The sequence below is a fragment of the Panicum virgatum genome, chromosome 1K (assembly GCF_016808335.1).
Source record: "Panicum virgatum strain AP13 chromosome 1K, P.virgatum_v5, whole genome shotgun sequence".
NCBI classification, from domain to species: Eukaryota; Viridiplantae; Streptophyta; class Magnoliopsida; order Poales; family Poaceae; genus Panicum; species Panicum virgatum.
This window is the reverse complement of record NC_053136.1, coordinates 3626317-3640520: the sequence shown is the minus strand read 5'-3', so window position 1 is coordinate 3640520 and position 14204 is coordinate 3626317. Positions and strand designations below refer to the sequence as shown.

The window sequence follows — 14204 nt, the reverse complement described above, 5'->3', positions numbered from 1 at the left end:
ATTACAATAACCTCTTACACATTTTATTTAGGGAAACTTCGACACTTTGTTGATCAAAATAAGCATCCTACAACAAGGCACAACCTATTAAAGCTCATAAGGTCTCTAGTCCCACAAGAACTAGTGTTGTGATTAAAGATTGTACATGTAAATGAGCAAGAAGTAGAGTTTCTAATCCAAAATCTTTCTGAACTCGGTTATGTGCCATTGTGTTATTCTCTGTTTTGTAAACTCTAGCTTCTTGCTGATTCACTACCTACCCTGCATTGTCAAGACATTGCACCTGTAAAAATATGATAATTTTCTCAACAGAAGACAAATAGGTTGAGATATCATCCAGTTTGGTCCTTGCAAAGCTTAATTGCCTTGGTGTAATAGGAAAAGAGGAAATATACAAGATTCTACCTAATTTCAGGTGCCCCCAAGCCAATAATAATCTTGGCCCCACGTTATAAGGATCATCTTATACACATGGTTTTTTTTCAGAGGATACAAGTTATTACTTGTGAGTATTGAGTACATGTAAAAAAGCATCTAATTAAGCTCCAATCAAACTTTTAAATCCATTAGGATCACCATCTTACAGTCTACAAAGAATCACCATCTTTTTTGGCCCAATAGTTGATCACTTGATTACGTAGCAGTTAGAGGCTGTTGCAAAGAATCACTGTTGGCAGAAGCTTTTGGCAAGCATACTCTTTTTATGATGATGCCTGAGTCCGATGCGTCTCCCTGCATCTTCTGATCTTTCCCGGCTTGCCGACTTGTCATCTAGCTAGGACTGTGCTGTTGTTGATGTTGCGATGCCTGTTTGCTTGCACGATTGCATCTGCTCTGATGTCCGCTGGATCACAAGCCATGGCGCTGCATGGTTTGTGCAGCAAGGCTCAAGTCTGTCTGGGCCTCCACAGCTCCACTGAGCTGACTCAAACTAAACCCGAGGTTGCTGCTGATTGGCTCGGATTCGGGCGGCGGATCGGAGGTATGCCGCCGCATGGACGGTTTCCGAATTCGACTGCAGCTAGGTAGTAAAAGCAAAGCCCTGCCTGCCGCAGGCATGCCGATCGATGCCTAGTACTAGGTTGCTCAACCTATTGGCAGATTACATCTCAATCCCATCGATCGCCAACTGAAGAACAACCTATTGGCCTTGTGTCAGAAATCTCGATTGCAACGCAACGAAAAATCCAATCGGACGGAGTGGGGATAGATGACGTCGAAGCGGTGGCAGGAGCAGGGCCAGGGGACGGGCAAGAGGTTGCAGACGAGGCAGAAGCATCTCTACCTGGTGCTGGATGATTGGGCCAAGGGCTTCACCATCCGCAAGATCGATGCTGACAACGACCCTCACCTCGGGGTGCCCCCCGTCGTCCGTCTCGTGGCACCCGAGCGCCGCGATGCCATGAGCTTCGCCGCCCTGGGCAGCAACATCCTCGCCGCGGGCAACCGGCACCCCGGGACCCTCGTCTACGACACGGAGACGGCGGGGCTGGCCACCGGCCCCTGCCTCCCCGGCCCGCTGCTCGGCGGCGTCAACATCTTCGTGGTCGTCGGCGGCGCGCTCTACGCCTTGGCCTACTTCTTCTGCACCAGGCGGCTCTCCTTCGAGGTGATGGCCACGCCCAGCGCCGAGCTCCTGCGCCTCTCGAGCCCGGCTTCGGACTGGCCATGGCGGAGCGTGCCTTTCCCGCCGCCGCTCAGGCCGGAGGAAGTGATCGTCTCCTACGCCGTGCACCCGGACGAGCGCACCATCTTCCTGTCCGCCGCCCGCGGGGCGCTGAGCCGCCGGACCTTCCCCTTCGACACCGGGCGCCGCGAGTGGAGGCGCCATGGGAATTGGGCGTTGCCGTTCACAGGCCAAGGCTACTTCGACAGCCAGCTGGGCACGTGGGTTGGGCTTCACAAGGATGGCGGCGTCTGCTCCTGCCGAGTTGCCTCCCGCAGCAGCGCGAGCGCCGCGCCGCCGGAGTGGGAGGTGGTCGGGGACAAGCTGTGGAGCCATGACAAGGTGGCTTTCTGGCCTACGCTGACGTACATGGGCGGCGCCAGGTTTTGCGTCGTGGAGTGCGTGGTGCGCGAGGGACTCGAGTACGAGGACGCCTTCGGTGACCGTGATGGCTGCGTGCTCCACATCACCACGTTTGGCCTCAAGTACGGTCGAAAGGGGGAGCTGCGAACCATCGGCTGCACCACCAAGTCCCATGTAGTGTCCAAGCATTCTTCGCCATTTTCCCCTGTAGCCTTCTGGATGTAGGAACAACCTCGATCACCTGCTGTTTGATTTTGCTGTATTCAATGCAATGCATGCATACTTCTTGTCTGTCCGAGAGTAAGGACCCTTGATGTAAGTTACTATTGTTTATGGCAATAGAAAGTACTGTTTGCTATCCCCTTTGTGGTAGCTGGGGACCTATTGTTTTTACAATGTAAGAAATAGCTGGATAAAATATTTAGCGAAAGTCTTTCCAAAAAGCTAAAAGAGCTATAGCGGAAGCTAAATCATTTAGCGGAATAATAAAATAATCAATAATTACATATAAATTTAGAAGAATCATTGGTCTAACACTCTAAAAATAGACTCAACACATATCTTGACTGTCCAACTGTGCCCCTACTGCTTTGTCTATGATCCACTCTAGTTATATTGATTCTTTGTTTCTTTTGAATAAATCTTTAGTGGACATAACAGACATTTATTACCGCTAAATCCTGTAAAACCCGTTTAACGGACATAACAGACAAATGTTGTATAGCGTAGCGGTAGGTCTCTTAAAAAGCTAATAGCAGGCTATTTTGTACATTAGTTTTTAGAGAAAAGTCTGTTTTACACTTTCAAACTACAGTAAAAGTCCGATTTTCAATTTTCATCAACTATAAAACCAGATAAGAAAAACCATCCAGCTGTCGAAACCGGATAAATTTAATTTGTCCCTTAGGGTAGTTTTGTAAATTTTCAAAAAAATAAAATTTCTAGTTAGATCTAAAAAAGTAAAAATTAATTCATTTTAAATTAGAAAAATATGAAACTAGTACCAAAATGTTTCTAAAAATGTAATGTATCTATTACTGCTCTATTTGAATCTCATTTGTTAAAAAAATGATAGATATAATTACAAGCAACTAAATATATGAACATAACTTAAAATTGGATCCAAATAACTGACAAGTACTCCCCCCATATCCAAAATAATTGACGTTTTGGACAAGGTTTAAGTCAAACCTTGAGAATATAAATCATGAATAATTCTAAAGTTGTTGAGTTTGAAAATGTAAAAATTATATGAATAGATTTGTCTTGAAAAATACTCTTATGAAAGTATACATATATCACTTTTTGATAAATATTTTTAGAGAAATAAGAAGTCAAAGTTGTGTTTTGGAGATCGTGTCGCTATCCTAAATGTCAATTATTTTGAGTATGGAGGGAGTATAGTGTCAATAGATAGATTACGTTTTTAGAAAACTTTCGATACCTATTACATTTTTTTGTAATTTAAAATGAATTAGTTATGATTTTTCAGTTTTAAATTGAATATTTTTAATTTTCATAAAATAGAAAATCAAATTTGCCCAGTTTTAACAGTTGAATGACATATATTATTCGGTTTTGTAGTTGGAAGTTAAAAATCAGATTTTTATAATAATTTAAAGGTGTTAATCGGACTTCTTCCTTAAAAAAAGTTGGAGGCGCATATGGCCCGAATCCGAGAAGCAATCAGCACACCGGCCGTTACCTTTCCCCGAATTCGACCACTTGTTTAGTTTGGAGGATTCCTAGTTTGGCGGCAGGCTTTCCCAAAGGCAGCCTGAGTCAGCTCAGTGGATGGCCCAGTCAGACTTCATCGGGGCGTTTTTTTAGGAATATTGGGCCCAGACAACCTTGACGGCCCGGCCCACACGCACGTCCAGCTTGTGGTTCTGGGTCCTATCGTGCTTCCACGTTCAGATGCCTTCAATCTTTTAGCTAGACTAGAAGCCTCGTTTAGTTTTTTTAAGTAGCTCTCTCATCAAATATTCAGATGTCAATTTGATTGTTTGGATGCCAATTTAATATAAACTAATTGCATAGATTGTAATTAGGGCTCTAGATGATTCTATTAAGTATAATTAATGCACGATTAGCAAATAGTTATTATAGCAATTAGTGATTAAATTATTGACTAATTAGGCTTAATAGATTTATCTCGTAGTGAAGTCACGACTTATCAGATTTGGAATAAATCTATGTTTAGTGCTTCTAATTGACGTTTAAATATTCGATGTGACGAGACTTATGACTTATGCTCTCTTTAGGAGGGCTCCGGCTCTGGCTCCAAATCGGCTCCTACTGGAGCCCTCCCAAACAATATTTTTGGTGACGGCTCAACCTTGGAGCCCCTGAAATCACGCTCACTGGAGCGGATTGGGTGAGGTGGAGCCAGGAAATCGTGGCTCCGGCCAGCTCCGCGCGGCTCCTCCTCGCACTTTCCCAGACCTGCCCCCGAGTCGGACCCGTCAGGACTGGGGACGCAACCCGCGGAGAGGAGGTCGCCGGCCAGCGGCGGTCGCAGGGGCGCAGCCCACGGGGAGGAGGTGGCGGGTTGGGGAGGAGGTCGCCGATGGTGGCTGCAGACAGGGGCCTGTGGCGGATGCGGGGAGGAGGTGGCTGTGGGAGAAGGTGGCTGGCTGGCTGGCGGTAGTTGCAGGGACGTGACATGTGGGGCTGGGGAGGAGGTCGTCGGTGGAGGCTGTGTGGAGCAGGGGGGCACAAGCAGTGGAGTAGGGAGCCGGCGGCGGCCACAGACAGGGGCCTGTGGTGGTTGCGGGGAGGAGGAGGCTGTGGGGAAGAGGTGGCCGGTGGGCGGCCGCTGGTTGCGGGGAGGAGGTGGCGCTGGGGATGAAGCCCGAGTGGAGAAGCGATAAGGAGAAAAGAGAAGGAAGGGGAAAAAAGGAGAAGGAAGAAAAAAGAAAATGGAAAAGAAAGGGTGTTGTGGACATTTTACCTTTTCTATATATTTTAAACAATCCGAAGGAGCTGTTTTGCGAAACATTTTTCAAAACAGTTTCAGCTCCACAAGAGAATCTGCTCCACAAGAGGAGCCGAAACTGTCAGACCCGGGGCAACGGGGCTGCTCATAGGCGTGGAATATTTTGGAGTAAGGGATAATACGTGGAATACCCCTTACTACCTTGTATCTACTCGTACAACAATAGGATTAGCTGAAGTACAAGGAAACTACTCGACCTCGTTGGAGTAGGACTCTGATCGTACTCGGCTAGGACTTTCCATGTAACCCTATCCCCCTATGATATATAAGGGCGGGCAGAGACCCCCTCAAAACATCGAACAACACCTAAGGCCATACAAACCACCACACAGGACGTAGGGTATTACTCTCCGGCGGCCCGAACCTGTCTAAATCTTTGTGTTCCTTGCACCATCACGTTCTGATTTCGACGAGTCCTTGCCTACAAACCACTCTCCTCGGGGTATACCTCGGAGAACCTGCCGGTAAAACACCGACAGCTGGCGCCCACCATGGGGCTGGTCGCCGACGATCAACAGAAGAATTCGATGGCATCTTTTAAATTCGACTCCCCGGCGATCACCGCCGGAACCACGTTCATCTTCGGTTCATGGAGTTGCACCGCCGATGGATCGGACGGCTTCGCCAGCCACCTGATTGAAGCTACGAACACGAAAGCACTACAGTAGGAACTCGATGAAACTATTTCCGTCGAGTTCCTTCTTCCTCAGCTCGCGGAAGAGGTCGTGAAGATGTCTCTCTCAGACACATTTTCGACCCGCCTCCCGTTCGGACTGCATAACTCAGCCACATCATATTCGGCGATTATCCACGGAAAGAATTTTGCCTGGAGTTTCGCCAGGACTCGGACTACTCCTCAGTTCGACTCCTATTGGGATTCAGATGACGACTTCGACCCGAACTCTCTCGACTATCCAAGTTTGACCATCCTGGCAACTCCGCAAAGCCGAGTCGTATACTGGAAGGATTCGGAATATGCTAGCCTACTCAACAACGCCCGGCTAGTAGCTTGCTTACGGGACCTACCCTACCAATCGGGCAGGCCACTCTCTCCAGTCAGGGAAGAAGGAATCGGCGATACCGCTCTGGTCGACTACAGCACGTCCCACTCGACTCCAGATCAGCAAGTGTATGTACCACTTCATGGAGACGATAGTGCACTCGGATCTCAAGCCGATCGATATGCCAATGAAAGACTAGAACAGATTTCAGACAAAGAACTGTCAGTCAATGCTCCACAAGATGAATCTCCTCAAGACAAAGACAACCGCCGGCGCCGCAACTGCCGACGTGCTGCCCGTAGAAGGAACGCGACTGCATGAGCTCAGCAAGCTCCTGCACAACATGGGCCTCGTGACTTACGACGAGACTTTGATGAAGCAGCCGACAACATTTTCAGCCCAGTTATCAATCTAGCCGAAGCAGCCATCTTGATGCAAAGTTTGCCAAATTCTCCTGCAGTTTGACAGATTCAACGTCTAACCAGAGATGCCCTTCACCAAATCAGCTGGCAGCAGAATCCGCCCCCATTGGTTTCCCGTAACAGTCGCACTCCTGCTCGAGACTAGGACAATCAGAAACCAAGACACCAAGATGAAAGTCATCATGCTAGTCCATCACATAATCGCGATTGCAATCATGGTAATTTTGGTGATGCATGAGATATCATCAATGCCAAGCGCTATGGATGGCCAGTAGACGAAATTGACCGCTTTCCAGCCTTCAGTCAGAATATAAACTACGCTGAGTACCCGACCGGCTTCAACCTAGTCAACATGCAGAACTTAAAAAAATATGATGGCAAATAAGATCCTCGTCAGTCGCTACGCATCTACTCGACGGCCATCGAAGTGGCAGGAGGGACAAATTCTACTAAAGTCATACGTCCCAATGGCGTTAGAATCTGTGCCCCTCACATGGCTCGAGAGCTTAAGGCATGACTCGATCCACTCATGGGAAGATTTGAAGAAACTCTTCATTGACAACTTCCAAGGCTTCATTCATCGCCCAGCTACTCGCCACGACTTGCGCCTGTGTAAACAGGAGCGCGGCGAGGACTTGAGATCATACATCAAAAGGTTCTTTGACAAACGTGCAACCATCGCCAACATAGCAGACGACGATGTCATCGACTGCTTTCACAACGGCCTTACCACCCAGTAGTTGTACCGCGACTTCGGAAGGAACAGACCGCGTTCAGCCGTAGCACTTTGGGATATGATGTTGGGATGAGCCGACCAAGAAGAACAGGAGCGCGATCTCTTTTCCCGTCGTGATGACAACAATCAGAAACACAACGGAGACTCATGATCCGATAAAAATCAGTGCAACTTTGACAAGAAGCAGAAGCCGGAAGACACAGTGGCGACAATGGATTGGGGTCAACGAGGCAAAAAGGGAAATCAGCAAGACGATTTCCAAAAACTACTCGCTAGACCTTGTCCTCTCCATCCAAAGGGAAAACACACGATTCTTGAGTGCATAAACCTATGGAAGTCTCTCCAAGAGCGCCAGATGGAAGAAGATAAAAAGAAAAAGGACAAGCAGGATGATGAAGACAACGATAAAGATGGAATCATGAGATTCCAGCAACCCGCAAACATGGTTAACATGATCTACGAAGTAGACTCTTCCTTCAATAAGAGAAGTCAGAAACTGGTTTGGCAAGAAATATTAAAGATGGAACCAGCCGTTCAAAAACCACTCAGGCACAGTGAGGTCCCGGTTACCTTCTCTAGAGAAGACCAGTGGACCAGCTTCTCCGAGCCAGGAAAATTTCCACTCGTTTTGGATCCAGTGGTGGCAGGTTCCATACTTACTCGAGTGCTTATTGATGGAGGTAGTGGCTTGAATCTCATCTTCATGAGTACAATTACGAAGATGGGGCTCGATATTTCCGACAAGCTGAAACCAAGTAAAGCACCTTTCTACGGTATCATGCCAGGAAATGCCTCCATCCCAATTGGCACTGTGGTACTCCCAGTCACTTTTGGTACTCCGGATAATTACCAAATAGAGCTCATCAAATTCGAAGTAGCAGACTTCGAGTTCTCATATCACGCCATACTCGGACGACCGGCTTTTGCCAAGTTCATGGCAGTTCCTCACTATGTCTACCTATTGCTTAAGATGCCGGGGAAGACATGAGTCCTCACCTTTCATGGAGACCTTCAGAAGTCGTTCGAATGTGAAAAAGAAGTTATCACTTATGCTTCCACAAATCGACTACCGGACACTGCAGGAGAAGTACTTGCAATCGCCCTGCAGTACTCTGCATCAGGGATGGAAATCCCTGCGAAGAAAACAGACCGCTCTGCTCCAAAACCACCCGATAATGCGGGAGTGAAAACAATCCAGCTGCAAGAAGGTGACCCGTCAAAAACAGCATTGATCGGAACGGGGCTTACTGACAAATAGGAAAGTGCACTCGTCAATTTCCTTAGGGCCAACCATGACGTATTCGTCTGGAAACCAGCCGATATGCCCTTGTCCCGAAGGAGTTGATCGAGCACTCCTTAAATGTCAACCCTACCGCTACTCCAAAGAAGCAATGCCTACGAAGGTTTTCAGTAGAGAAAAGAGAAGCTATCAAGAAGGAAATTGCCAAACTACTCGCGCCTAGATTCATAAAAGAAGTTTATCACCCAGACTGGTTGGCGAATCATGTCCTCGTCCTCAAGAAAAACAACAACGAGTGGAGGATGTGTGTCGACTACATAGACCTCAACAAGCATTATCCAAAAGATCCTTTTGGGCTTCCTCGCATCGATCAGGTTATCGATTCGACGGATGGTTGCGTTCTACTTTCCTTCCTTGATTGTTACTCGGGCTACCATCAAATAGCCCTCAAGAAAGAAGATCAAATCAAGATGGCGTTTATCACTCCGTTTTTGGAGGAACCGGAGCCCTACCCACGGGTGAAAGAGCCGGAGCCCAACAGGGTGGCCTGCGAGGGGAGGGCGGCCGTGGCAGACCAGCTCGTAGGCTGCGGCAGCGCGAGGAAGGGGCGAGGGGGGGGGGTGTAACACCTCAGGTGTTTAAAAATAATTAGCAAGGTCTTTAACCATGTCATCATGCATAATAACCAAGATTAAATTAAATAATGCAATTCTTGTATGTTTACAAATGCATGTGTATGTATGTGTGTCTATGTGTATGTGTGCAAGATATGTGTAGAATAGAGTGCTCATGTACTTTTTTCTCCCTCACCATGAAATGACAAATAGAATGCATCAACATACACCCTAGGTGATATTTTATAATTTTGCAAGAATAATAGAATTCAAATTAGAGGTGGTCACATGAAATGATGAATACATTCAAAACTTAGCAAAAATGCTTTGAAATTAATTTCTAAGACATAGCTCAAATAAACTTTTTCCTAAACACAAAATTGTAGGATTTCAAATGATGAACAACTTTCATGTTCAAAGTTTTTCAAGTTGCTATGCAAAAATTGAAGAGAATTTTGAGTTCAAACTTGAATAGGGCAATAATGTACATTCCTCAAGAATTTAAATTTAACTCTTTAACTATGCTTCAAATGAGTTTGTGGCTGAAACAAAAGTTGTAGGATTTTAAATTTTGAACAACTTTTGTTTTTGAAGATTTTCGAGTTCATGTGAAATTTTTTGAGAAAAAAATCAAATTTGACTCAGTCAAATCTCTTTCTCTCTCTACTCTCTCTCTCTCCCTCCTTTTTCCCTCCTCTGCTCTGCTTCCCTGCTTCCCGAGCGCAGGGCCGAGCAGGGCATCATTGCCCCTGCCGCACATGCGCGCTTGCTCGCTGCCTCAGCCCTGGCAGTGCAGCCATGCTGCACCGCTGCTGCCTCGCCTCCCTGCCACTGCTTGTGCCGTCGCTGACACCCCGCTCCAACCGAGCACGCCACGCCACGACGTCCGCAACGCGACGCGCACACGACGCCGCCGACCATCAATGCCGAGCCCGCCGCGCGCCTACCCGAGTTCTTGCCCGCTGCCCGGCCTCCCTTGCCGAGCCAAAGCACCCCACTCCTCCTCCCCTTCCCCCTTGTTTCTTTTCCCCACGCAGAGCTCCCTGCTCGCGCAACCGAGCCGCCCCGCGGCCACCATTGCTGCATCGAGCTAGAGCTCGCAGCCGAACCCGCCCTTCCGCCCCGTCCCAGACTCCACCGAGGCCCCAACCACCACCACACCACCCTACTGAAGCTGCATAGCCCGGCCTCACCCCTACTCCCTCGCCGTGGAGCCGCCGCCGGCCGCCCGCTCCCGTGGAGCTCCTCCCTCCACCCCTCCGCAGCCCAAACCGTGCGCACAGCCCCCTCCCCCACCTCTCCCTGAAGCTTCTCGACCTTCCCACGCCGCACATCCCCCGCCGGAGCGCCGCCGCCGCCGACCAGACCGGCCGCCGACCCCTGTTCCACGCCGGCGAGCCGACTCCGGCCATCCCAATCCCGTCCGAGCGCACCCCGAGGTAGCTACGGCCCTCTTGATGCTCATACCCCTCTCCTCCCTCGCCGCCGGCAAGCGAGCTCGCCGGATTCCGGCCGGCCGAGCTGCCTCCCCTGCTCAAGTCCGGCCAGGGGCCTCCCTGCAAATATTCTCAAGATTCCAGGGGCCTAGCCGCGAATCTTTATTTTCTTTTTGTTTTCAAAAATAGCAAACTTGTAAAATTGATATAAATTCATAGAAAAATCAGAAAAATACAAACTCAATTGATCTGAGTTTTTTGTTACTAGATCTACAACTTTCATTACATGCATTTTTCATTTGCTCACTAGTTTTGTTCTAGATTAAATGCAAGTTTATTAGGCACTTAATTAGATCTCAAGTTCTATACACTGCATGGCTACCATTTTTTTTGTCAGTATGTTGCATATTAGAAGATTAGCCTTGTGTAAAAGTTTGTTGGCCAGTTGACACTCCTAGCTATAGGTTTTATTTAGGACTTTATGTATGCCTAGGATAAATAGTTTTATTTATCAAAATTGTTTTGATGTGATTCATGAGCTGAAACTTTTATAGTTGCTCTATTGTGATGCATATATTCTTCAGAAAAAGTTTGGCAATTATTAGTCAAACTGGTCCAAATAATTTATGGTATGAGGAAATGTATTAAATCATGAAAAATAGCTCCTTTGCCTGTAAAAATCTAATATTTTTACTACAGCCTGTACTTAAGTTGGGAACCATTCCTGTAAATTTTGAGGCTCAAAATCTTAGTATAACAGTCTGTGGAATTTAGTTTTGATCCATGCAGCTATATATTGTGCTATTTTTCATGCCTTGTGTACTGCTTAGTTAAATCTGAAATTTTTACAGTAGCATGATGATTAAGTTTTGCATCCTTTGTAAAAATTTCATGACCATAGGATATTTGCAACTTTGAATTTTGATTTATGCTTATTTAACTAATGTGAGTAAAAGTACTTGAGTTGCATGAATGAATAAAAGTTTTGAAGCTCAACCCTAGTTTCCTTTAAGAACTAAATCATGTTAGATAATACTCGATAAATGATTGCCCAATGTTTTGTATATGAGATGCTTACCAACTGAACTTGAGTTGTTGGATTACAACTCTATAGTGAAGAAATGAATAAATCGTTACCACTAAAGTAACTCATGCATGAGCATTTCATATAGAATCAACGACTCTTGCTAATGGAACGTACGAGCTAGTGCCGGAGTCCGAGAGTGAGCAATGTGAAGCTCAAGTGAATCTAACTGAAGCCACTGAAGACCCGAACCAAGTTTCGGAAGAGCCCAAGGCTAGTTACGCTCAGGAAGGCAAGCCCCAGAGCATGACCTATTATTTTCAACATTATGCCACTTATTGTTTCTATATACTTGTGTATTTAAGTTTACAGGAGTTGATTGAAACCTTAGTTGCATGATCCTAGGTACCTATGTTTGAGCACTAGTATGTGTAGGTCGCCAGATAGCTATGCTACTGATTCGGTAGAAGTCGAGTGATTTTCTGTCACTCGCGAGCTTATAGGAGTTAAATGTCTACTACATGCTCCAATCATAAGGTCCATGGGCGGGGCTATGATACTTGTTGATGCCCCGTCTATTTAGTGAAAATATTAAGGCCGCAGTGTGTGGTAGTGGTGGTTAAATGTTTGAACGTACTAACCACATACCGAGAAATATGGTAATCGGTAATCTTAAGTACCTGATGGAACCGGCCGTGGAACATACTCTCCACTGTTTAATCTTTGTTCACACACGGGTGCAGGGCACCCCAGGGCGGTGGGCCTGTTCCATGCCCGGGAAAAGGGGAAAAGTCGCGTGGGTGACTTCATTCCCCAAGCGTGTGTTTAGGTCTGCCTGGCCAGGTTAACAAATTCGATTCGAATCGTCCGTTTCTCACGATTATTGAGACTGCTTAACCCTTTTGCCACATAGAGTAAAAAGTGGAACAATGATGATGATGAATATAGTTGAATGATGAAAAATAATTATTTTTCACCATGTATGCTATTGGATAGATGCTCACTTAGAATGGTGAACTGAACTAGAATTTTGAAGCTAAAATCGGAAATTAAGGATTTGCTCTTAGTTGCTTTTCGACGAAACAAACTCCTCTAGCCAAAAGTCTTGCATGTCTAGGTAGTGAGCTAAGTATACCCATAGTCGGGTAGGCCTTGCTGAGTATTAGTATACTCAGCCTTGTTTGTGGCTCAACTTTGTTTTCAGGTGATACGTTTGAAGATCAGATAGCTAGCATGACTTGGCCGTGTACTTTACCTCCTGGTTGGTCGGTGGAGTGGGATCCGACTCCGACCAATGATGACAATGCCGAGTGATGCCATGTACGGGCTTCATCATGGTATCCTGTATCGTCGTTTAGAACTCGCTTTATTTCCGCTGCAGTTGAACTCTGAACTACTTTAAATTTGACTTTCAAGTATCTCTCTAAGATTTCGAACTCGGTTTGTAATATTTAAGTTAAGACTCTGTGATGTAAGATTTTGTGAAATGTTGTACTCTCTGGACTTACCTTCGTGTGAGTTGCATGTAAAGTTTTGGGTTTCGATCGCTGCTCAGGTGGTTTCATTGGGACTTTACCCGACTGGACTGCCGTTTAAAGTGCGTGTTAGCCGGAATTACCTTTATGGTGATTGTTAGCGTACTTGAGCCGAATTAATTCGGGCGGTTCTGCCACAGGGAGCGCGGCGGGAGGCATGCTGGATGGGAGGCGAGGGTTTTCTGGGATCCGATCGGCAGACAGACGATAGGGCCAATCGAGATCGGACGGGGAGGCTGGTCGAACAAGCGATCAGGGACCGTCTGAGGCTTAACCAAACGGGATGACCAAGCGTAGACAAAAAAACGTCACCCTTAGCTTTTTTTTATAGTTGTAGAGATTTTGATAGACCTCTATCTACTTATATTGACGGAACCTGATGTCGACAAGTGTTCGCACACCCTACTCAAGGGCACAGGTGGTGGTGTGCGTGACTTGTGAATGACTTCAGGTTTCAGTTGTGTCGCAACAAATTCTTTATTTGGTCATGCATCGAGCATTCAATTTGCTTGAGATAAGGCATCCAGATTTGTTGCAGATGTATTCAAATATTTAATGAAAATATTAGCTAAATTTATGCATGCTTTAATTCATGCATCTATATTCTGCCTTTTCCATTTGTAAAATATTTTTCAGGGCAGGACTCCAACTATTTTGGTCCTAAGATATAGTTTGAATTTTTTTGAGAAGCTTCACGATGAACCTCCACCTAGACTCTAGATATTTTGGTCTGCCCTTGAAGCTTCTCGAAAATGTCTTCCATGGGCTGGACTCTAGATATTTTGGTCTGCCCAACATATAGTAGACTCATATAACCTTTGTCCTCAATACATTTATGACCATGTTTGGTTACCTAGCACAAGTTATGCTAGGGAATTTTGACCATTAATTTTTGGTACTAAATAAAGACAGTTTGTAAAACTAATTCTATAATCCTTGTGCTATTTCACGAGAGGAATCTAATGAATCTAATGAGGCCTTTGACCGCACGATTAGAGGATGGTTACTGTAGCATCACTGTAGCCAATTATAAATTAATTGCTATCGTTAGATTCGTCGCGAAAAGTTGCACCTAATCTTAAAAAGGTTTTGCAAATAGACTGTATTGTATTATATCAACTGAAAAAGAAAAGACAATCATCTTCTGCTAAGTGAATCATTAGATTCCT

The 14204-nt window shown here is 46.0% G+C and overlaps 1 protein-coding gene across 1 annotated transcript; it reads left to right on the top strand.

Moving 5' to 3' along the window:
* Nucleotides 1-1210: 1210 nt before the first annotated feature.
* On the top strand, nucleotides 1211-2254 carry LOC120647973. Its single transcript, XM_039924769.1, has one exon. The coding sequence runs from the start codon at nucleotides 1211-1213 to the stop codon at nucleotides 2252-2254; it is 1044 nt and encodes a 347-aa protein (XP_039780703.1).
* Nucleotides 2255-14204: the final 11950 nt, after the last annotated feature.